At 37.1% G+C, this 26444-nt stretch overlaps 1 protein-coding gene across 2 annotated transcripts in view; it reads left to right on the top strand.

The window, feature by feature from the left end:
* Positions 1–3000: 3000 nt before the first annotated feature.
* Nfkb1 (nuclear factor kappa B subunit 1) overlaps positions 3001–26444 on the top strand; it is a 115821-nt gene continuing 92377 nt past the window's right edge. Inside the window, exons 1-2 of one of the 2 annotated variants that reach the window (XM_027935367.2) lie at positions 3001–3482; positions 25028–25073. In XM_027935367.2, coding sequence (XP_027791168.2) covers positions 25035–25073 — 39 coding nt within the window. In that variant the 5' untranslated portion in view covers positions 3001–3482; positions 25028–25034. The remainder of the gene's footprint in view (positions 3483–25027; positions 25074–26444) is intronic. The other variant, XM_027935368.2, reaches the window with a different exon arrangement.

The raw sequence follows: 26444 nt of genomic DNA, 5'->3' as shown, positions 1-26444 counted from the left end.
ACATATGTTCTAGTGGTCAACAGTGCAAGCATTTATCTCTTAGGACTATGAGGAAATTAATTTCAATTTGTTTTAATTTATAAGTTTTTATATTAATTGTTTACATTTATATAGGCCTTCTCATTCTTTTTCTCCTGTGACTTAGGGTTATTACAATGTAACATATGTTGTTATTATATATTTGCATAAGGAAACATACATGTTAAACATACATTTAAAACATACATAATGGAAAGTATTATATAAAGTCATATAGCTTGTAAGCCATAATGATATAGGCTTAATAAACAAATGAAGAAACTGAGGCTTAGACAAGCTATTACTCCACAAAAGTTACACAGATAATTCAAGACAAAATTAGGATTCCACTTAGGTCTGATTTTAAGTCTGGTGAGTCTTCTCATTCATCCTGACTCCTTATAGCTAAGACCTGAGACCTGTGTATTCCTAAGCATGTTGAGGTTGTCTTCATAACCTGTAGCAAGTTGTATCCTTTACAGAAATACAATTCACTCCTGTTATCAGCATGGTTTTTAAGAGTTTGCAAGACTCAGGTGTATGTCCGAATCACCTTCATACATTGTACAATTTCTCACTGTCAATGAGTATACTATATAGATCTTAATCTCAGAACTCTCTGTACACCATTTCCACCTCTCAGCTTCATGATAAATTCATGTGATTTCAGAGATCTAATGACAAACACAACCTACCTTTTTCTATAATATTGGCGCCTAAAATCCTGCATTTAGGCTTCTTTTTTCTTTGTAGCCTGAAAATAGCAAATACCTTCTGACATTATAGAGTGGATGAATTTTTCAGAAGCTTTCCTGAAAGCAGGTTTATAGAGAGCATACAGAAAATGGGCAACAAAGCAGGAAAATGGGAAGGTTTTAATAGGGAGTCCAAAAGAGCAAATGGGGAGCTTTTTTAGTTTTGAACGCTGTACTGCAATAAGTAGCACCTCCTCCAAAATATATGTTCATGTCCTAACCCCAGGTATCTATGAACATGGTCTTATTTGAAAATAAGACCTTCATAGATGAAATCAAGTTAAGAGGTGATCATAATGGATTAGTGTGAACTCTAAATCTCACCAGTAGTTTCTAAATAAGAGAAAGGAGACATGAGGAAGATGGTCACATGGCAATGGAGGCACAGATTGGAATGATACAGCTGAGCCAAGGAATGTCAAGGATTGCCAGCCAACAGGAGCTAGAAAGAGGCAAAGGATTTTTTCCTAGCCTTTGGAGAGAGAATGGCCTTGAGAACACCTTGATTTCAGACGTATAGCCTCAAGAATTGTGACAGAATAAATTCTTGCTGTTTTACACCACCCAGTTTGCAGTAATTGTTAACTGCAGATGTAGGAAACTAATATACCTGCTTAACACTCCAGCCTCAATTTCAAGTCAGAGACCATTTTGAGTTTGAAATTTAATCCCCTTCAATTTTTGTTCCCCAAATATGTGACGATTCTATCTTGTACAATCCTATCTCTACATCTTTTGGCAACAGAGCCCTCTTAGAATGAAGGGCCCTTGTAGAATGCTCACAACTAGTCCACAAAGAGGAGAAGGTTCATGTCAGGAGGAATATCATTTTATATAGATTATACATCCATCTACTACAATATAATAGTGGCACAATTTCTAATAATGTCCCATAGTAACGCAGACTTTCTAAAAATAACACAGACTTTCTAAAAGCCATTGCCTTTTATGTGTATGAACCCTCTGAATTCTAGGTGTTTGTACAGCCTCAGGAGCTAAATCGCTTGGACACATATTGTTAGGCAGCCCCAAGTTCACCACAGAGGCTCACTCAATACCCAGTAAAATGGATCTCGATATCTCTCTCTCTCTCTCTCTCTCTCTCTCTCTCTCTCTCTCTCTCTCTCTCTCTCTCTGCCAAACCTCCGCCAAGAAGGTTCTTATAACCTCATAAGGAAGGGGAAATAGGAAGTAGACCTGAAAGGAGAGCAACCATGCTATGGGTGATCTGGGTATCATAGCAACACCGCCTAGTTACTACCTATTCCTGATGTTTCCAAATTACATTGACATTTGACCTCATTACGCTCTAAAATATCTACTTTGGCTCAAAACTTATTTGGGGAGCTAACCCACCCCGTGGTATCCACAGACTGTGCCTGCCTGGCACAATGTCCGTGGAATAAAGAAGTTCAAATGCCAATGAATGGTCATCACTGGGAGTACTAGTAGCAGATTCTCCAGAAATAAAAGAAAACTCACCTCCGTCAGATGAAGATTTCTTTCTTTCTGAGTTGTAAATCTAGATCAGTCGCTCCCTTAGCTATAATTCTCTCCAAGCAATTATAAAGGCCTGAAAGTGCTCTGCAAATGAAAGTTCTGAACAACTGACCTATAACCAAGATATCACCCAAGTCCCAGCAGATGTACATACTTCACTGGGCAGAAGTCAGTTATGATATCGAAATTCCGGCTTAATCTGTAAAGAGATCTGAGTATAACTGAGACACAGTTAAATGGAATATACACATGAGACTTATTTTTATATGCTGGCATGCTTGGATCCCTGCCGAACCCTCTTCCCCTCCAGCTGCCGGGGCCTGCCCTTAGGGGCTCTGGGCGGCCCAACCCTAAGAGCCCAACAACCACCGCCTCCGCATCGCCCGCTTCCCTACACAATCCGGCCCCGCAGGCGCTTCCTGGGGGCGTCCTCACCCGCTGCAGCCCTAAGAGTTTCGGGAGCGCCAGGCCGGGAAGCCGGAGCCGCTGGGGAGGACCCCAGCATCCAAGGCCGCCTAGGGAGCGCCCTCGCCCAGCCCCGAAGCGGCCGGGGGGCGGGAGCGAGCTGGGCTACAAGGCCGGGCTGGGGGCGATAGGCGCCCCCACAAGTGCGGGCTTCCCCCACCCCCGGCGGCGACCCCACCTCCCGCCCCCGCAGCGTGCGCGCGTGTGTCCGTCTGTCTGTCTTCTATCTCGACGTCAGTGGGAATTTCCAGCCAGGAAGTGAGAGAGTGAGCGAGAGAGAAAGAGAGAGAAGTACACCAGCGAGCCGGGGCAGGAAGAGGAGGTTTCGCCACCGGAGCGGCCCGGCGACGCGCTGACAGCTTCCCCTGCCCTTCCCGTCGGTCCGGCCTCCCGCCGCCGCCGCCCTCGGCCTGTACGCCGCCGCCGGCCGGGCTCCGAGAGCCCCGCGCAGCCCAGGCCGGAGACCCCGCGGCCAGGAAGGCGGCACCGCCGCCGCCCGGCCACCGCGCGCCCTGCGCTTCCCTCCGCCCGCGCCGCGGACATGGCGCGGCGCTGAGTGGCCCGGCCCGACCCGGCCCGGCGAGATCGCGCGCCCGTTCTCCAGACCCGACCCGACCCGACCCGCACCGGGCCTCTTCAGGCTCCGGCTGGCCGCTGCTCTTCCTTCCCCAACCCGCTGGCCCGCGCCGCCGCGGAAGGGGAGTCCACAGGCGCAGGGAGGCCGAGCGCGGACCCGCCACCAGGGTAAGCCAAACTCGGGCAAGTGGGGGCCACTCTGGGGACGTGTGGCCCGAGTCCCGCTGCCCACCCGCCCCGCGCCCCCTCCAGCAGCACTTGGACTTCCTCATTCCAGCGCTAACCTCTGGGCTAGACCATGGGACAGGGTTGACAGTAGTTCAGAGACACATGGGTTTGGCGACAAGGGGGAAAAGGCACATCCGGACTTCGTAGGGGTTGGTCGGCCGAAGGGCCGCGGCCTCGCGGGCGGGCATTTCTGTTTAGGTCTCCACCGGCGGGAACAAGAGCCGGAGGGCACCTCTTGCAAACTTTTTTTTTTTTTTTTTTTTTTTAAATCCCTACCTCCAGCCCTTGCTGCCGGGTGGCGAGAAGGCTGAGGTGCGCTGCGGTGCGGAGGAGAGAGGGGAAGGTGGTTGGTGCAGTGCAGAGCCAGATTTCACCTAAGGGCGTTCCATGAAATGAAAGCAGAAGTGCTTGTCAGTCCTCTTGGCTAGGAAAGCCCTTCCCAGCTCCCCAAAATTGAACAGGAGATCCTATTCCTTCCTTTCCTACTTCTAAAAGAAGCCCCTACTTCTCTCTCCCTCTTACACATACACACACACGCACACGCACACACGCGGCATAACGTGTTCACCTGCTAGAGGACCTGCATGATGATTTTCAAAAAATAAGGACTTGATACTTAACCTTCAAAGTCTGGCATTTGAGAAAGAAAAGAAATTACCTCCTTAAAGCACTGTTTAGATACTTGATTATGTAAAACTCTTGGACAGTGGCACCCTGCATTGTGCATGACCTCTGAAAAATAATGATATAAACAAAGCATATCCTAAGTAGGTTTTCGAGTGGTATTTCAAAATAGACACCGATGGAGATGTTGGCCCTGGTTTATTGGTCTATTCTGTACCTTAGATGGGACTTAATGATACAGGATTCAATCATCAAGATTTAAGACATTTTTATGGACTTTGTTAAGTAGAGCTTAACTTTGCTCCTTATGAAATAACCATATTTATCTCTTAGATTTTTGTTATAAAGCTCATAACTGAGTAATGGCTGTGATATTACTAAAACATTTAAAAGCTGTGTTATCAACAGACTCTTGTACTAACTGATGATCTTTAGTAAATACTAAAACTTGGGATCAAGATGCTCAATTAGTTTTCTAGCAGAATTCCTCAACTGAATATTCTTGTGTAATCATATTTATTAAAACTTTATAGGGGAAACTTGATTAAAATAACGCCTTTAATGTAAGTAAGTTGTTTTTTCTGATTTTAACTTTGTGCTTTCTAGAGATGAATTATTTTAATGTTTGATGCCTTAAAAACTTATGTAAACTTAAAGTACTTTTTTGAGCTTATAAACTTGGAAAGACAGGAAATACAGAGCTTTGTTTCCTATAGCATTTTACATTTATCATTTAATTGAAGTGCTAAAATAAAAAGAACATATATAATGAATGGAAACATGAAATCTGTTGAAACTGTTCATCCATATCCATATACCCCAAATTCCTAAATGTTCTCCCTCACTTGTTTAGATAAAATGTCTTCCTAGGTTGCAGACTACTAAACAAACCTGAACATGAAGGAGGACTCATATATAGATTTAATGCTGGAACTAAAATACTATTTGCTGGGAGAGGTAAACCACTTCTGAACTGTTTGAAAGACTTTTTAAGCAAAATAGTGTCTTCCTATTGAAGGTTGGTGGCAATTTGACAACCTGTTATCCTTAATTTGAATTTTCAGTTTTATCTTATGTTCTGCAGTTGGCAATCTTTGAGCTGAATAAATGCCCCTGTTTTTCAAACTTAGTAAATACTGGAGTATACATAACAGAGATGGTCATTCTCCTTTGTAAATACTGCTTTGATCTTTGCACTTCCTTTTTTACTTGTACCTCTTAAACAAGATCATCTTTGATGACTGAGTTGCATTTGGTTAAAGCTCAATTTGTCTGAACTAGGCAGAATTTTAGATTTAGTAATCATATTCTTTACATTTTTCTTGTCATTGTTTCTTGAAACACATTGAAGTCAGTTTTAGAAACCTAAGTTTGTGCAGGCTGTTTTTACTACCCTTTTAGAGTTCCAAATAACTAATTAAGTAAGTTACTACCTTGACTTTCAGGGATTGCTTATTGTGGTAGGTAGGAGGTCTAGATAAGGAATTGGCAGCAGCATGGATCTTGGGCTACCATTCAATCAGCAAGCCCATATTTTTACCTAATTTATGAGGGAGGTATTCCCCTGTTCAGCAGAGGTGAAAGTTCTGGCTTCTAGGGGAAGTGGTTACTTCATAACCTTCAATTAATTTGAACTCAGGCAAAGTAAGAAAAGTAGTTAACATTTTTAAACACTATGTTAAAATAATTATATTGAGTTGCTATAAGAATTTTTTTGTTATGGTTGCTATTGCTTTGCAGTGTTTGGAGATCAAACCCAACACATGTTCTACCTCCAGCTATGTACTGCAACTCTGCCATTTGCATTTTTTATAAAGTATTCAAAATATTATATTTTTTTCTCTTCAGAATTTATTAGTAGATCTTTTGTTTTGAGCCTAGAGATGCCTGCAATAGGAAGTATACCTGGGATGCAGATAGGTCACAAATAGAGTAAATACTCACATTATACTCTTCTAGTTTACAGACTGAATAGGAGTCCCTGGAGCAGCAATGGATGTATATGAATCAATGGCTTTGCAAAATGTCTCACTAATTTGTTGTGTTTTTAGTGGGAAGATTGTGTTGTTTGGTTGGCTTATTGACTTTCTGTTTATACTATGAATTACATAAGGTTATGTTAGAAGAAGCAGGAGAAAAAAAGAATAGAATTTCAGTACTGGAGGACACTTCAAAGTAGATGTCTGCTACTGCATTTACATTTATTCCGGATCAGGGTTAACTGACAAATGTCTTTTGGTAACCAGTAAACCACTTGGAACAATTTATCCTGTTTTCTGGGAATTAATTATGATTTGTGCTGTGCATCTCTTGTAAGTGCTCAGCTTAATTGTGGCGTTTCTATAGAGGTAAGCAGGTAAATCATTAGGAGCATTTATATTAGGAGATTTGAGGTTTTAAACAACTAGAGGCTCTTATTCAGCCTCAGGAATGTTTGGATGTTGTAGCACAGTCCTGCAAATGAGTTTGGTCCTTGAATATGCATGTGTATGTGTGTATGTTTGGGTGTGTGTGTGTGTAAGAGTGATATTTCCACAGACTTAATAGTTAAGGCAACATAAACATGTCTTTGTACTGTTTCTTAAATGAGTGTACAATGCCTTACTTTTAAATAAAGAGAGAAAAAGGAGAAAGTAGTAATATGTTCATAAGGATGAAATTGCTTCATATCTTTGGTCTCTGCTGTTTTAGAGGGTGTCCCTGGTGCGAATTAATAAACTATATTTTAGGTAGATCTGGCCTTGAAGATCAACCAATTGCTTAGAAAATAAATTGTGAAACAAAATTGTATTGTTTTACCACAAAGAATTTAAAGCCTAATAGTTTTACGCAAAAAGAATATAAGATGTAATTTGTTAAAGATTGTAGAAACCATCAGAGTAGAGAATATGGATGAAAATATTAGTTTAATTTAGAGAATTAATCATAACTCTTGTATTTTAAAATTTAAAAAGAAATCCATTATTTTTTAGTCCTTATGTCTTGTATAGTAATAAGTGCAGATTTATCAGTAATACAAGTTTCATCTGCCTTAATTCATTGCCTGTTTTTGAAATTGAAATAATGATATTTGTGTTTTAATTATCCATTATAAATTGGCTTATTATTTTTCATTTCTCTTTCACCTTTAGACCAAAAACCTTATCATTAGGGTCTTATTCTGATCCATGCTGTCAACACATATCAGCAGTTTTAAACTATCTGTAGATGCTATTTCTTGAAACTGTGAAAAAGTATTAAACTTTAAAGAAGAATGTAAATATTTTAGATGACTTATTCTTTTGAAGAACCTAAATTATTTTAAAAAGAAAAACAAAGAGCTATTTGAAAAATCAAATTCTATAGTTCTAGCTAAAAAGAAGCAATATCTAATTTAGATTGAAAAGAAATACTTAGCATTGTGCTTGTTGGCGCATAGTGAGCAATAACTGTTGAATGAATGCATGAATTTAAGTTGTTTTTATTTCACTTTTTTAAATGGGCATCCTTTTGTGTATGGAAAAAAATTACAGTTGTCTTGCCTTCTGGTAAGAAAGAAGCCAAAACATACTTATTGCCTCCTAGATATTGTATTATCTAAAGTGTACTTGAAGATTAGTAGGACAAGTAAATTATTTAAAAGTACCCAGTATCTTCCCAAAGGAAGCATTTCATTTTGAAATAGAAGTTTATGAACTGGAAAGGGTTTTGTAGTTTCAAAGTTTTAGAGGCACTTGTCAAGCAAGGCAGTAAAGTAATTGAAATGATAAATGGTGCATGTACAAGAGAAAAAAATGTTACTTTTTGGCAAAGTTAGAATTTCTCTAAACTCCACTGAAAATGCAGTTTCAATATGAGCATCTCCAAAAAAGGAAACAATGCTGTAAATACTGCTTTCTAATCTAAGGATTATTAACACTTAGGTAAATTCATCGACCAAAAAATACAAACAAAATGTGTTATGACCTCCAGAATTAAATATTTGCCATCCATAAATCTGCGACTTTTGGAATTTCTAGATGGGAAACCTTAGAAACAAATGGGCAGTTAGCAGGGTTTACAGTACTTTCCACTTTCATAGCTTAATGGTTTTGCAACACTATAAAATCCTGGCCTCTTTATGGTGAGGTTTGTACATTACTTCTCAGTTGAAATTTTTTCAAAAAATTGACCTTGAAACCCTGTATCTGACCATTTAATCTTTGTGGACACAATTTGTAAACGAAATATACCATTCAGACTAAAAAAGAACAAAATGACAACACTCCCATCCTTGTGTTGTGCCCTGGGAGAGCCCTAAGACAATCTTTGAGGAAGACAGAGCCATTGAACACTGCTCACTGAGCTTTCCTGCCCACCTAATTCTTGTTCTGACCCTGACCTCTCTTTGCATCCCTCACAAACACATTCAAGTTTTTAAAATTAGTTATAAAAATCAGTGTATACATATGTGTATATTAAATCTTTTTTGTTGCCAACAAATTAAATGTCTACATATATAACAAGTACATTGTTAACCTGTCATTACTGAAAAATACTCTGAACTTGAATAGCTGTATTGTTTGTTACTTAGAGTAATAAAATAATCCAAGCACTTGCTTCTACTTCCCCATGGGATGGCTATCAGAGAATGATAAATTTTTCTATGTTCCATTACATGATCAATTCAGCTTCTGGGCATAAACAAAGCAAACAAATCTATAACTCTGTCATAATCTTTACAGTGCTATTCAAAAGTGTATGGACAATTCATACATTTCATGGTAGACTTAATAAAGCCATTGAGCTTTTTTTTGATGGGAATATTTTGATAAATGAGGCTCACTGAAGTTTCTAGGATAGATTTACTCTTTGCTAACTTGAACTAAAGAAAGAACAAGACCTGCATAAATTAAGTACATTTCTAGAGAAAATATTGGAACATTAAAAATAACTTTTTATTGTTTTGATGCATTTTATTTGTTAAAATAGCAGCCATTTAAAAAAGTATTATTTTTATTAGTGTCATGTGGTTTGAACTAGCAAACCGTATTTCAGTGTCAGAGCATACTCATCCCTCATTTTCCCCAAATATTGATTCTAACATATATCAAGCATGCAAAGAAGAAAAATTAAAGTGATGGCAGACTCCCTAATCAGTCTGTATATTTACTGGTTCTCTTCCCAAGCCTGCAAATAATTAAAATAGTGAAAATAAATTACTTAATTATCTTAGAAAACATGCCCTCCAAGATGAGAATTTTAGGAATGAAAAAATGACTAATTTTGGATGTCTTAACATAAATCCTAACACGTTTTATTGCTATTTGAAGAACTTCTTTGTCTATTAATTCTTAGGGATAGGTTTATTTTGTAGAGTTAATCCTGCAAAATTGGTGTTTGGCCATTAAGACTTGATTTATAAGGTCCATTGTCTTTTTTTTTTTAAATGAGTTATGTATTCTGTTTCTTTTAGAAAGTCTACTATAATAACTAAATAGGAGTAGTTAGTCCAAGTTGTTTGGAGAGGTAGTCTAATCCCTTGCATGGTATTGAGGGTAAAGGAGAAGAATCCTTTACAATTTACAGTTGTAGTGTAATGCTGTGCATGTAAGACAAGCACTTTTATGACTTAGAAAATTAAAATCAAGATGATGTATAAGGTTGGAAGAATTGGAAGAAATTTGAAGTGGAAAGGAAGAAACATGAAGAAAGTTAAGAATAAAAGTAACTCAAATTTAATTTTGCTTTATTAGATATTCAGGAAGATACTTTAAGGGATTATATAAAACCGTCAATTTACATAAAGTCAAAACTGAAAACTGAATTAAAATCTAGGAATTGGAAAAGTTTTTTTTTTTTTTTTTTTTTTTAACTGAGCACAAATTGCTAATTTCAAACCAACCAGAAAGCCTGGGAGGAGACAGATTAAAATGAAACAAAAATATAGCAGTTTTGTACCCTATTCATTTAATTCATGCATTTCTTAGGCTACTAATATACATTAAGATATATAAGTAATATGTCTGCTTAGGTGTGTGTGTGTGTGTGTGTTATTAAACCAAGAGACTTGATGGATTTGGTCAAAACAAAGGATAATAAAAAAATAGATAAAGGATTAAGAGGAGAGCATATACAAAATTAAGTCTTGAATGTGAAGAGAAAATAATCTAGAAAATGAATCAGAAGGTGGGTGTGGTGGTGCACACCTGTAATCCCAGTGACCTGAGAAGCTGAGGCAGGAGAATTGCAGATTCAAAACCAGCATCAGCAGTTTAGCAAGGCCCTAAGCAATTTCTGGAGACCCTTTCTCAAAAAATAAGAAGGGTCAGGATGTGGCTTGATGTTAAAGAGCCCTTGGGCTCAAACTCCAGTACCAAAATAAATAATAAATAAATAAATCAGAATTCCGGAGAAAAGGATCATTTACATATTGCATGGTTAAAGGAAGAGGTTAGAGTGAAAAGAACAGAGAGGTTGCCCATCAATATTACCATTTTGCAGGCATTCCATGGCATAATATCCTATTTTAGATAAATTGAAAACCATGGACACTCTCCCTGTACTCCAAGAGCATGTTAGAAGTCTCTTATGATTGAGTAAACATCAGTTCACCTGGGAAATTAATTTCAAAAACATGGTATCTGGCCACAGTTAAATGTATTTCCTTGCTCTCGTGCCATATTATACCATTCATTTGACATGTTTTTATGGTTTCTCTCCATGAGTTTACCTAATTTCCCATTTAAGACATTTAACTAAATTTAACAAGCACGCAGAACCTTTTAAATATTTCCTGATTATTTTAGAACATTACATTATCAGTCATTTACCCTGCAATTATGGTTCTTTTTTATGATGGGTGAGGAAAGTATTCTGTTTCTTTTAGAAAGTCTACTGTAATAACCAATAGGAGTAGTTAGTCCAAGTTGTTTGGAGAAGTAGTCTAATTCCTTGTTGAGACAGAAAGGTGAGGGTTTTTTAGGTGATTGTTCTGTATTTACTAAATATCTGTTAAACTGGAGAAGTCCAGCCATTCCAGGCAAGTCTAGAAAAGGATCTGATTGCTAAGGCACTCAGGTATGTTCATGAGGATGTCCTCATCAACATGCAATATTAAATTTATCGCCAGCATTGTTACCCCAGCACATTAGGGAATGCAGTTGGTAGCCCACTGTGGGCCCTGCAGTGGGTTTCCCAAGCTAGCAGTCTCAGAGCCCTTCTTTATACACTCCTCCAGTCTGTCAAGTCCTATCAAGTCAGCCTTCTCAACTCCAGCATCCCTCTCTTCCTATTTCTGCCATGTCTCCTGATGCATCGTCTCCTGCTTCCTGGTGCATCTTTCTTTCCTGTGTAAGGGTGAACTTTCTAGAGTACAAATCTGACCAGGTCATTGTCTTTAATTTCTGAAGTGAATCTCAGTTGTCCTTACAAGTGGATTCCTGCATACCTCACCTCCCGCCCCTACTCCTCACCTATCCCCAAGTCCTCTCTATCAGCTGTCATGTCCTTATCCTCCTTCTCTTCTTCACTTTGGATGCTTTTGCTTATGCCCTCCCTGAGTGAGAACTCCCCTCCCCAGCCCTCCTGCTGACTGCAACCTTCAGGTCTAGTCAAGCATCACCACCTCTGCCATCCTCCTTTCTCACTCTCCCTCATCTCAGCATCAGGAATTGCACTGTCCCAGTCTGTTATTTGTTCCAAAAAATGAAACATCTTCAGGGCAGGGTTTATCTTATTTACATTTTATCTTATTTACTTATTCAGTAACTGAATAAAATATTGGGAAACGATGCCACTGATTAAGCTCTGTGGCTCTGGGCGAGTGGTTAACTTCTCTGTGGAAAAAAAAAAATGAGAGGGTTAGATTAAATGGGCATCTACCTCTAAAATAATTTGTTTCTTTGATGTAATTGCATTAGTTGGAAGACTTCAAATTTTCTTGCTGTATTGAGATAGATTGACTTAAGAAAAATTAATGAGTAGTTGCAAAGTCCATTCTTCATTATCAATATAAAGATATGATCAATGGTCTGTTTTGTGGATAATAATTATAATCTTTGGTCCCAATCTAGTTTTTTCCTGACATCCAGATATTTTATTATTAACTATTCTCTTATTTATATTTCTCTAAAGAAAGTCATGGCAAACTTAAGACTGAAATTGAATATAAAATTAAATATTCAACTCCAGATCAATGCTAGGTCTCATTAATTATAACTTTATTTGGAGGAGGAAAAAGGGAAAGTGATAGTGGTCTGAGCTGACTCCTCATCTGTCATAGAAGGAATGTCTACAATTGATAAGTCAAGAGAAAAGATATAAAATTATTGGATATGTGAATAGATCCATCAGATAAACCAAACACAGAAAATTATGAGTGTTAAAAAGCTAGTATCTCTGAAAAGCCAGATTGGCAGTATGAAGAGGTGTAGAGTAAGGGAACCTTTGATTATTTATGTGTTCCCATCCTTATGTAGTAGAAATTTTTTTACTATTTTCTCCAGCTTTATCACAGTACAGTTGAAAAATAAAAATTACATATATTTATTGTACAAGAGGATATTTTATGCATCTGTGTGTGTGTGTAAAATGATTAAATTACGAAATTAACATAAGTAGGATTTTAGTTTTTCAGCAGTAATTCATTTGAGTGTATTTTTATGTGTCAGGCACTGTTCTGAGTACTGGGAACACAGTGTTGAACAGGACAGAAATTTAGACCATCAGGGAGCTTAGGTCATGTAATGCTTCTTGTTTTTAAATTTTTCTTTTGTCGTAATCATTTTTTGAAGTTGAGGAATCACCTAACTGAAAAGTGCACAGATCGCAATGGTGCACCTTTAATGGGTTGTCTCACTCTGAGACGCTTAACCTAGGTGGTGGTCAAGAAGTAGAACATCGCCACACCTCAAAAGCCCCCTACTGCCCCTTCTTAGTCAGGACCGCACCCTCCGCTCATCTGAAAGGTTCCATGAATGACTCTTGGATTACGTGTACATTACTTCCATGACTCATAAGACTATCAAGAGTTCACTGAATGAATTAATAACTCTGAACTGCCAATAATGAGCTTCACACAAATAAGAATTCTGCTATGGATAAAGACCCTACAATCAGTTCAGATATTCCTCATCAAACAGAATGTTGTTTTTTTTTGTTGTTGTTTTTGTTTTTGCCTAAGACATTAGTAAAAAAAAAAAAAATGTATATAGAACAAATCACATTTCACATTAATTTATCATTTATAGATTTAAGACTAAAATTATCTTTATTGCTAAGTTGTCAGGGTCACTGACAAAGAGACTTGGAAGAAATAAGGATGCACATCTGACTCTCAGATGTATGACAGTGTAGTTCATCTCTTCCTAAAGGGTTTCTCTACATCAGTTCGTGGTCGGTGTGGAAAGGGCCTCATAACTGGATCTAAGGACTGAGAGCTCCCTGCATAAGGCCTGATTTTGATGCATGCAAATCATTAAATTTTTATATGTGTAATTGGAAGGTCTTTGCTGTACTCAGTACTCAGGATAGGAGCAAAGTGGCTGTGATTGTTCCCTCAAGGGAGCCTTTTCTCCCTGGATCCAGGCCCATGGTAGCCATAGACATAGAACCAAACATTGCTGGTTCACATGATGAATCATTTTCTTTTAAAACAAAGGACAAGGGGTTGAGGAATATGGCTGTGTGGTAGAGCATGGTCTAGCTTGTGTGAGGCTCTGGGTTCCATCTCTAGCACTGTTAAAAAACAAAGGATATATTTTTGTAGGTTTTTGAGGGTTAATAAGATGAAAATACAAAATAAATCATATTCAGAGTCAAGAGAATAGGATTTGTTTCTTTATAGTTGAACAAAAGAATTCTAGTCTCTTAACGCATAATCCATGAGGTCTGCTTCTACCTTAATCTGATAATATAAATACTTAAAAATGGTACTCAAGGCAAAGGCCGGACATCAAAATTAAATTTAGGGAAGGAGAAAACCTGTAACATTAGAAATGCAGAAGCAAAAGGTCAGAACAAAGTCCAGTATATCAAACCTTTTTTTAGTGACACCTGAACGAAAGACTTCAAATCATAAGTAGATGCATTGAATTGGTTTTTTAGAGGAAATGGAAAGCAGGATTGTATCAAGAGTTACTTAAGTGATAACACAGGTTTTTACCCAATTTATTATAATCCATAGAGCTTCTACAGCTGTACAATTTATTCTCAGCAGGTTGTCCTACTATAACATTAATAAAAATGAATTTCACTTAGAATGGAATCTGCCATTTGATATAAATGACACAGTAATTAAAATGTGTCCAAAACATGTTTTTGATCCTATGAATGTTAGCTGTGATTAAGAACACAACCATAGGCAAAGATTTGTTTCTTATGGAACACTTGGAATGCATTCTAATCACTTCACTCAGAAAATCCCTGTCCCCCTTGGTTATAGTGAACATGATAGGGCAAGAATTTAAATGTTTTTGTTGTTTTTTTCAGACAGGGCAAATGAGGTTATATTTATTATGTTTAATTGATTCTAAGAGGCACATTTTCTCCTTTGACTTCATTACATATATATTTGGGGATTTTATTGGTATCTTACTGTTATTAGTTTCTGATTTGATTTAATTATGTTTAGGTAATATACTGTATTAGTCAGCTGTCAGTGTAGTGAAATACTTGAGGTAATTTACTTATAAGAAGCAAAGATTTATTTTAATTCATGATTTTGGAGGCTCCAGTTCCCAATCAGGTGGGCCTATTATTTGGGGTCTCTAACAAGACAGTACTCAGGGTAGGAGCATGTGGCTGTGAAAACCACTTACCCATCAACCAAGCAGCAAAAGAGAAGAAAGAATGGGCCAGGGTCCCACGATCTCCTTAAAGTGACATTAAGGACTTTCCAATAGGCCCTACCTCCTAAAAGTTTCACCACCTTCCAATGCTACCACCCTTGGGGACAAAGCCTTTAACATATGAACCTTTGGAAGGCCCTTAGCCAAACCATAGCCCATACTGTGTATGCTTTACCTGAAATTTATGGAGACTTGTTTTATAGCCCAGTTTGTGGTCTGTCTTTGGGAATATTCCATGTGCTCTCAAAGAGAGTGCGTATTCTGCAAAGGTTGTGGTGTTCTGTCCATGGACTTAGGTTCATTTGATTCATGGTGTTGTTCCTAAATCTTATAGTGTTCTTACTAATATGGTTTAAAAATGTATGCCCTTCCAAATTCGCATGTTGAAACTTAATGACCAATGTGATAGTAATGAGAGGTAGAGCCTTTAAGAGGTGTTGAGGTCATGAGGGTTCCTCATGAGGAAGGAGTGCATTTCCTCTTGCTCCTCCACTCTCCATTATGTGAAGCACAGCGTTCTTCCCTTTGGAGGATGCATCTCTCAGCAGACACCTAATGCTGGTCCTGTGCTCCCATGTAGCTGGAATCACAGTCATATGTCACTGTGCCTGGTCCTAGGCTGCCCTTTCTTATCTCTTGATACTTTGGAGATTTTTTTTCTTTAGCATTAGTTTTCAACAGTTTGGCTATAATATGCTTAAGCATAGTTTTATTTATCTTTCTCCAACATGAGAATCTTTGAGATTCTTAGATAATAGGCCAATTTTTAAAAATTAAGCTTTGGAAAATTCTCAATCATTATTTGTACAAATATTTGCCCTATCTTTTTCTCCCTCCTGGGATTCTAAATTACAAATATGTAAACTATTTGATATTTTGACCCAGACCACTCAAGCAAGTCTTCATTTCTTTCTGCGTGCTCTCCATGTTTCAAGTTGGAGAGTTTTTATTGATGTAGTTTATTAATTCTTTCTTCTATGTTATCAAAGTTCTTGAAAAATCCATTCGCTGAAATTTCATTTCAGTTCTAGAATTTCCATTTAGTTCTTTAAAAAAAAAGTTTGCTTATTACTGCTAAAATTCTGTATCTGTTCATTCATTATGTCCATTTTTGCCTTTACACTGTTGAATATATTGTTGTTAACTATTTTGAAATCATTCATTGCTAATCTCACTACTTGTTTTGTATTTTTTCTTCTGGGTCATATGTTTCTGTTTCTTTGCAGGCTTTATAATTGTTAATTGTGCCTTTACATATTACACTGTGGAAAGCTTGTGTTTTTGTCTTCCATTATGCAGTGTTGAGTTTGTAGTAATAGGCAATAAGTTTACTGGTTAATCAACTGGTTTTATAAGATGGATTTAGAATAGCTGTAATTTTAGGGTGTGTTCCTAACTCTCATTGCATGGTTTTTGAGCTGTCACAACTGAATGCTTAGAATGTTCAGCAGTGTCTCTGCACCCTGGGATGTGGCAATTTCATTGTCTCTCCGCACCCTGTAACCTCTTGAATTCAACTCTTATATCCTGAATATTTGCTTTTTAGTTGGCTTTTCAGGGTCTTGTCTTGCATTAGCATAGCTTAATATTTGGCTAACGACTAGAGGTGACCTCTATGCAGATTTCTGAGGCTCTTATTCCTGTTGTAAACCTTTTCTGTGACATTGCTGCTCTCTGTTTGGGCTCTACTCCATGTATAATGGTTAAGAAAGTGACCATGGTTCAAAAAGTAAGGTTGGACTTGGAGCTGATAGCCTATGATATATAGCACTATGATATCTGTTGTTCAGTGTCTTAACCTATTGCATTAAGTATTTTGTGTAGTTTTGCAGTTGAACATGGTAAAGGAACAAGTTCAGATAACTGTTAATCTGTCATGATCAAAACCAGGAGTCAATATTTTCACAAATTTGATATTTCAATGCTTCTTACAGTTAATACTATATTAATCAAAAATACTTATGTCCACTGGTTGGGAAGTACAGAAGAGCAAAACTCCCATTTATATATTTTAGGCACTTATACTCCCTTGAGAAGATTTTAAATATATAGGAAAAATTAAGTTGCAGTAGAACATGTGCTGTAAAGTGTAGAATCACCAGGACTGTGAGTGTTCTAGACCTAATGTGGATTACAGGGCTATAAATTATAAGGAAAAGTACAAGGTTTAATGGTTAAGGTTGGATTTAAGTAGAGCCTTGAAGAGTGGGTAATACTTAGATAGGAAAGATGGCATTTCAGGATGTGGGGCACACTAAACAAACACAAGAGATGGAAATGAGCAAGACGTTTTTGAATAACCAGTCTGCCTGAAGTAATAGTTTTGGTTGGAACATGGTAATAAGTGATGCTATAATATGCTTATACTATAATATCATTTAACATAATATGATGATTGTGTGATTGTGGTCCTTGGACTTAATCTTTTAAGTAATATAGCAAAAATATGAACGATTTGTAAGAAAGACTATGGTGAGGAAGAACAGTAGGGAAGCTGTTATTGTGATTCAGGGTGAGGCAATAAAGGTCTCACCTAGGGTGTGCCAGTGGAAATGGACAGGAAAGGAAGGTCAAGACACAACTTGAAGAAAAAGAATCAGCAGAAATTGGTTATTGACTGGATGTTTGAGAATGACATATTGGCAGAAATTGGGGAGTCAAGAATAGGGTTTACTGCATCAGAAATGATAAATTGGGGGCTGGCATTGTGGCTCAGTGGTAGAGCGCTTGCCTAGCATGTGCGAGGCCCTGGGTTCAATCCTCAGCACCACATAAAATAAATAAATAAAGGTATTGTGCCCATCTACAACTAAAAAATAAATATATTTTAAAAAAAGAAAAAAGAAATGATAAATTGGCTTTAGAGATTAGAAAGCGGAGGGAATTTAAAACACCATCACTTATTTTATAATGTCATCATTACTTAATGCTAAAAGTGACTTAATAGTATTTGCACTTTGAAAATTTTAACAGTTCTAATTTTTTTCTCACAGCAAAGTATTTTTGACAAACTGTACTTGTTTCTTCTGTTCATTTGGGAATTGAATAAGACAATAAGAATAAAAGCCAGTCAGTGCAGGAGTGTAATTACTGAATTGTATTACCAAGATAACTAACTCATGCCCCACATACTCTCCGTTTCCCTTAACACTTACTAGGTTGCACTTTTTTTTTTAAACCTGTTCATCTTCCTACTTACTAAACTGTTACATTAGTTAACTTCTGCTGCATAAGAAATCACCCCAAAGCAAAGTGAAACACCAGCATTCGTTATTTCTTCCAAGTCTGTGGGCTGTATAATCATCTGTCTGGACTTGCCTGGCTGATCTCTGAAGTTTTCGCCTGCTCAGCCTGTGCTGCTTAGTTGAGGGGAGCCTCAGCCAGCCTTGCCCCTTTCTGCTCCATATGGTCTCTCATCCTCCAGTGGGCTAGCCCAGGCTGGTTCACACAGCAGCAGTGTTCCAAGAGAGAAAGAATGTGATCACTGCAAGGCTTTTTGAAACCAGTGTGCAGTACCCACACTTTTCCTTCATTCTCTTGGTCAGAGCTAGTTACAGAACTGCCAAGATTCAAGTCATGGAGACATAGATATTTTTCCTTCTGTTGGGTGAGTGTAAAAAAAAAAAAATGTGACCATTATTTCATTCTACCACAACTGTAAGTTCTGTGAGTACAGGAAGTATGTTATTCTTATTGTGTAGCATCATGTCTTTGGAAACGGACACAGTAGGCATAACTGTTTTTTAATGAATGAGTAAACTAATGAAGGAAGGAAAACATCCAGGTAACATTTCAAATAAACCTGTCACACAGTGCACAGCATGTGCCACAACAGCCACCGGCTTTCCCCTCTTGGCTGCCAATACTGGCACAGCTCAAATTTAGCTTTAAATTTGTATGTATTTTTATAATATGGTCAGTGAGTATGTTTTTCCTACAGACATGTTTCAGAGAGAATCTCTTTATTCTCCTTTGAAATTTACCAATGAATGGAGATACATAGATATAGATATCATCCCCCCCCACACACATATCTATCTCTATCTCTATCTATCTATCTCTCTCTCTCTCTCTCTCTCTCTCTCTCTCTATATATATATATATATATATATATATATATATATATATAATGTATGTTTACACGTGTTTTCATATGTGCATATATGTTTAAAATATCACTTGAACTGATATTATTTGGTGTTTTTATTTTCACATTTGATTTCTTGTAAATAACTCATTTGAATTTCATACATTGTCAGAGTCTTATTCTGCTTTTCAGGCTATGCTACTTGAATCAAATAATGTGTTAACTAAGGCTTTGCTGTTTTCTGGGTGCAGAGCCAATGAGCACAACCAGGAAATCAGAGAGTGAAAGAAGGTTTGCAGCAAGTAAGGAGAGCATGGGGTGACTCCCAAAGTGGTATCTCCCCCAAAAAGGAGGCAAGGGAATCTAATTGGGGAGACTTGTCTGTATGTCAAAGAGCACACATTTCTATGAAAGCGCATTTTGAGATCCTGCTTCTTCATATGTTCAAAAATGGTGAATTGGGAGCTTCTGGGGCAAATGTAGCATTATAGTGAGATTGTAAAGAGCAAGTTCTTTCCAGGACATCTAGAAGAGGGGTTGATTGTTTGGGGGCTGGTTTAAACCAGTTCCTTACACTCTTCTCCTGAGGACCTTCCCTGAAAAAACAACTTGAATGGATGTTGGCTATTATCATGGGAGTCAGCAGCCACTTGCTCCACAAGCACAGGTGAATGGTCCTGTGAGTTTCTATTTGTAAGTTTCCAGCTATAGCAGCTACCATTGCAAGTAGACCAGCTCCAAGTAGAACACTTGGGAGACCTGGAGCAAAGATCTGTATTAAAATAATGAAGTCAAGAAGAAAATCACATCTACCTCCAATAAAAGTGGTAGTAGACAGATTAGCCAGCATTACTCTGTCGGCCTGAGCAAATGATTTAGTCTCTCTAATTTTCAGTTTCTCAGCCGGGGCAATCAGTACTCCTCAGGATTAATGTGAGAAGTAAGTGAAACATGTGAAGCACTGTCTACAGTTCCTTTCTCATGGGAGGTAGTCAGTAAAGTTTAGTTTTTACTCTGTGTGAACTGAAGTACTGTCCTGGTGCCATAGCATTCATCAGGGTTTCTTCTCAGCATTATTAACAGTTGGAGCTGGGAAATCGTTTAATGTGAGAGGCTGTCCTGTGCATTATAGGTTTAGTGGTGTCTCTAGCCTCTGTACACTAAAATCAACTAGGACCGCCCACAACAGCACAAAATGACTCCTGGTTGCCAGATGTCCCCTGGGGACAAAATGCAAACATTTTATTCAGCAGTGACACATAATCACTTTAGAGAAATAATATGGCAGTGTACCTGTAAATGTAGATGGAAAAGAAATAAAATACTTGATTCTTCTCAGAATACTTAAAACTCTGCTGTCTGTATTGCTATTTTAATAATTTATGAACAGATTATTATGCTCTTCTACTAAAATGGCTAACATTTGCTAGGAAATCATTCACTGTGCTAATAGGCTTTGCATGAATTAACCAGCTGAATATTTTCTGTGTGTCTGCCATCCCTGTTAGGTTGACATTCCATCCTCAACAGGGACCTTATCTTTACCAGTGCTGAGCATGATGTATTTGTATTCACTAGGTAGATATTCCACATTTTAGTTGGTCACATTATACCCAAATGAAACAATACCAGTATAAAAATGCAGAGAGGAGTAGAAAAAATGAAAACTGTGTCTATACATATCTCAGTATGGTAGCATACAAATAATTATTCTTTTCTAAAATTTTTGGAAATCATCTCTTCTGAAAAAAACAAGTCTACTGTCAACTTATCTTTCATCATTTCTAGCACCATATAGTATCAGCAAGATGTAAATGAACAGACATTTTAAAGTTAAATTTTTTTCTATTGTATTTCTTATGAAAGAATTCCAGGAGTACTTAGAAATTTTGGGCTCATTCATACTTGATGTTTTATTCACTATATGTCATCATTAAGATGTCAAAGTTAAACTGATAAACTGAATTCTTTAATTTTGGAAAAAAAAAGATGTCAAAGTTAAACTTTAAATTCAGGACAAGTTTATTAATTTTATTGTGTTATTTTTCCTGTTAAGGATATATTTCCAATTATATAATTGAGTTAGAAAATTAAAATATAGCAATATATAACTAAATGAATGTTTTCATGTCATTTTATATATCTGTATTATTGTTTTTAACAGTTGCATAATATTTAACTTATTCATTAACAGTTAGGCAACTGTTAAACAACTTGTTACCAAAGGACATTTAGATTGTTTTTAGTTTATTTGCTGCAGTGACTATCCTTATACTTACTTTTTATTTTGTGTACTTGCTCAGATAATTCCTGAAATTGAAATTACAGAAAGAAAAGTTATTGTTACTTGAATGTTTTACATTATATGCAGTGTGCATGTGCATTACCTTATATCATGCTTTTTCTAACAAATTCCTATGTAAAAAGAGGCTTCAGCAGATTTCTTTTTCTTTATATATTTATTACCTTACAGAAATGGTGAAAAGTCAGCTTTATTTCTTATGAGTTTCATCCTTATTGCTATGCAAGATGACATACTAAAATTGAACATAAATGGTGTGTGTTGTGGCTGAATATACTCTTGAATAAAGAGATACTTCATCTAATTCCCACTGTATCTTCTGGATGGCACCTAAAATTCTGTTTTTCAAACTGAAAATTATGAGCCATAGTAAGTCATGAAATAATTTTAATGAATTTGAAAAAATTTAAGTTAATGCACTCAGTCTAGTTTTCTTCAGAGAGAAGCCCCTGAGGTGTTGGGGTGGGCGTCACAGATGTGTAGAAAGTAACCCATTGGGTATTTCATTGAACTCATCACATATTCAGAACTAGGGTAGTTGTAACCTTTTGCTTTTCCTATAGAAAAATAACAGTTCACTGGATATTTTCTTTGTTGCTAGCTAGTTACATTTTCTGTTTCTCTTTTCATGTATGAAAATCTTCCTAAAAAACCTCACTGTTGTGGGGGGGGAGAGATGCAGAGATTAGACCCATCTTCTCCCCAGACGACTCAGTATCTGCTTTTCTGTTTCAGGGTCCTTCCTCAAAAGCACAGAAGTGAGCAAAAGGAAAGCGAGGGGAAGGTCTGGGGACTGGGGGGACTGAAGGGGCTTTCCCTGGTTTTTTCAAATCCTTCAGTTCTAAAAGCTTAGTTGGTATTTCAACATTTTAGAAGTAAAACCTGCTTTTACAATTAATGCAAATATTACTTTATGATTCATCCTTTCCAAATGATTTTTGGTTTCTTTTGACATTTTATTTTAAAATTTGAATTAGCATTGACATCACCCTAGGAGTAGCTCTTACCTCTCAGTTCTTCTCAGTGAATTCAGCTAACTTTAAAGGTGGTACAAGTTCAGTTTTTAACATTCACTCTGGTGTCTCTCAAGTTGCTATAGGGTTTTTAAAACTATTTTTTATAGGTATGCAGTAGTGCATAAATCTTGTAGTGGGATGTTATTGGAGGGAAGACTATTTAATTTGGTGGTTTGTCCACATACCTATATTTGGAGCTCTTCATTAAGGCTTTCTCTACAATATGTGATCACGATACTTAATCTGTGTCAGTTCTGCTAAAGGAAGTTGAGTTGACTTTTTAAAGTTACAGTGAAGGCTACTTTATGTTAAATCCACACTTAAAGTTATATGAAACCATCAACAGTTTAATTATATACATAAATCAGTGCCATATAGGTAACTGAATGGGTTCTGTTGGTTCAATAAGTCAACCATCTCACCTCTACTTTGGAAGACTCTGGGTCAAGATTATTTGGAAAGAATCAGGACACCACCCCAGATTAATGGAAAGTCTCAAATGAAAATAATATTTTTAAAAATTTTTGTGAAAGTTTGGGCTCCTGGGGTGGTCTAAGTTTAGGGGTTTTCAAAAAGGTTGTTGTAACTGATATTAGCACGCAATTTCAATATAACATTTTTTTACTGGTATTCTCCATGTAACTGAAATTTATGATTCTTTAATATAGAAATATGATTATCAAAAATATGTATGCAGAGTTTTAATGTAGATATCCACTTAAAAATGCATACAAAAATTCAAGTTTACCAAAGAATATTATGACTTAGAGCATGTATTCTTTGGATAGCCATTTATTAGCTAGCACATATTCCAAGCTCAACAAAGTCCTACCCTTTTCAAAATTCCATTCCATCCAAATCTCTCATTTTTACAAATGAGATAACAGCCACAGTTAGTTAATTAATCAAGGTTACCCACCCAGGCATGAAAGAACCCTTGAATTTTGAATTACTTAATTTCTCTTTACTATATCAAGTCAATTTTCTCTTTTAAACTGTTTACCTTAATAGATATGTATTTAATTGCACCTGTTTGAATATTTGCACTCACTATTTCTTGTAGAAAGCAAATATTTTCCTGCCAATCTGCCTGGACTTCCTGTTCTATAGACCGGGAGCTGTTCTTTTCCCTTTTGTTAGAGTTGGACTCTGCCTTGCACCCCTGAGAATTCTCAGGAAGCTGTCTCTTCCATCAGTCATTCAGTGTTCTAGCAAAAGAGGATTTCTTTGGAAATCAGGTTTCTCTTTTGAGGCTTCTGTGTTTATCGGAGTAGTAGATGAAGTAGTCAGAGGTAAGAGCTAAACTGAGACTTGACAGTACAAGTTTGAACAGAGAAGTTTGTTTCTTTCCCACATCACCACCAGAATGAGCTGCTGGGTTAGTCAAAGGTTCTATCTCATGGTGTCTTTCAGGGACCCAGATTTGGTACCTCCTACTTATCAGCCATCTGCTAGGCTGTTAATCGTTACCTGCATGGTAGAAGCCTCATCTGGGTTTTATCCATTAGGAAAGAGAAGCAAAACATGGAGGGAGTTTCTCAAGGACCTTAAGTCCACAGTAGTTATGACTTTCCACTGGTGAGCATTTTGTCAAATGGCCATCTCTAACCCGGGAAGTATGGGGCAATTCTTGCTGAACTGTCACAGTCCCTCCTCCACCCCTTCTGCTGTGGAACAGGAGAGAGCACTTGTTGGTAGACAACATTCTCAGCTGCAGTCCCAGGTGCCCTTTCGTGCTTTATAAGGCTTTGTGGAAAAAATTGTAAATTTGTCTCAGAAATTAATATTTGCTTTTGAAAACACCTTTTTCATGTCACGTAACTTAAACTTGATCTAAATAAATTTCAACTAAATAACCTATATTTAAAATAATGAAAGGATATCTCTGAATTAAGTAAATCCCTAATGATACGTGATTTTAGGTACTATCTTTATCCGATCATTTTCATGTTATCAGGACTCCCAGCGTCAAACAAGATTGCTAGGGCCTGCAGTGTATTAATACCTGGCTGGAGTTAAATAAGTTGAGATCCATAGCCTTGATAAGAAGGGCTCTTATTTTTGTGTATTTAATTATACTTTTGATATTACAGAGTTTCTATTCCACTTTGACAGTGGCAGGAAAATGGCTTCGACGGAATGCAATAGAAGACAGAGCCTGGCAGACTGTAGCCGTCCTCAGCGGTGCTATGCAAAACTCTGATCAGGCCCTTTGAACTTCTCAACTGGGGTGACTTGCAGAAAATTTGGAGACAGTTCTAGAACATCACAGAGTTCATGAGGGCCAAAAAATAATATACATAAAAGCCAAAACTGTAAATTCTTGAAGTTTAGAGGGTGATACAAAGAAATGGCCTCAAGTATGCATAGTTTTTATAGAGAGGATGTAGACCAGTTGTACCAAACTCAGGACACTGTGTGAGCTCAGCAAGAAGTTCTGTATCATGCATAAGTGGCAATTCCTTAATTATGCAATCGCCCTGCTGTTAGATTTAGATATCAAAGGGGAACTATACCATGTCCTCCTTCTAAAGGTCTTTAAAAGGATTGTGTTTAATCTTAATAGAATTTACAGTTTAGCATATCATGTTGATGGAATTTTTAAGGTTCACCCCAGTGTTACAGTTTTGTTTTGTTTTATTATACAGCTCCAGAATGGCAGGAAACAATCCATATGGGGGAATGCCTGAACAAGTAAGTGTTACCATCTTACTGTTAATTTTTTTTTATTTTTTAATTTCATTTAAATGGATTCACTTTTCAAAATGTATACAGGCAAACATAGTAATTCAATATCAATATAACTCTAAAATTAGTAACTATTTCTTTTAAATTTTTTCTTCAGTTTCCCTGTCCTTCCAGGTAAGGTTAGAGAAGACATGTCATACAAAATGAGTCACTTAAACTACTAAGTCTTATTGTATAAATATTGTTGATGTTGTAGTTAAAACAATAGCCCTTAGTTTCCTAGGGTTACCGGAACTAATTATCACAAATCTGCGACTTGAAACAACAGAAAAGAGTCTCACAGTTTGTGAGGCTAGAGGTTGAAATCGAGGTGTTGGCAGGGTTGGTTCCTTCTGGATACTCTGAGGAGGACTGGTTCTGTGACTCTGAGGTAGCCTCTCTGATGCTCTCACTCCATGGCATTCCTTGGCTCCCGGATGCATTCCAGCAATCTCTGCCTCTATTGTCACATGCCCCTTCCCCGCTTCGTGTGTCTACTGTGTCTCTGCATCCGAATCTCTCTCTCTCTGTCTTTTTTTTTTTAAAGAATATGATGAATTTTATTTAGTGCAAAGACAGTTGAAATTCGAATTAAAAGTGTATCTATTCTGAACTCCCATTTTAAACAAATGTTAGTAGAAATTAGCAGTAACAATGATTCTCTTTTCTTAAAAAGGTATCAGACATTGGATTTAGAGCCCACCCTTATCTAATCTGACTTCATCTTATCTTGTTTATCTGAAAGAATGTTATTTCCAAATAAAGGCACATCCATAAGTTCCAGCAAACAGAAATTAAACATTTTTACATTTAAGTTTAACATAATTCAGTTCATTATAGCCCACTAATATATATATTTAAAATTCCATATATATAAAAAATATGTAGTAAAACTCTTCTACTGAGGAGCCAGAGTGGTGTAGTTGAAAAGAACCTTTTGGACTTAGAATTTGAAGATCATTATGTAAGTGTTGACTGCTACTAATCAGTTCTTCTAAGTGAAAAATCACTTATGAAGCACCCCCATCCTCACTTTTCATTTGAAAAATAGAAAGCCCCACATGCACTGGGGTTTTAAATATTACATGTTTAAATAACATGCTTTGGGAGCACAAAACTGTTTGTTCTTACTAAATTAGCAGTATGAAGGGATACCAGTGTTCTTTTTGTTTTTCCCTAACTTTTTACTTTGAAAGATTCCAACAAATCTTTGCTTGTTACTAACACTTTGCTTCTTTCTCTTTCTTCTATTTATTATGCTCCTGAAGCATTTTTATGTACCAGAACTTTGATGTAGTAGAGATACAAAAATAAGTAATATATCTGGGCATGGTGGTA

Source organism: Marmota flaviventris, chromosome 7, assembly GCF_047511675.1.
Source record: "Marmota flaviventris isolate mMarFla1 chromosome 7, mMarFla1.hap1, whole genome shotgun sequence".
Classification (NCBI taxonomy): domain Eukaryota; kingdom Metazoa; phylum Chordata; class Mammalia; order Rodentia; family Sciuridae; genus Marmota; species Marmota flaviventris.
Note: the sequence above shows the minus strand (reverse complement) of the source record. Positions and strands in the feature narration are given on the sequence as shown.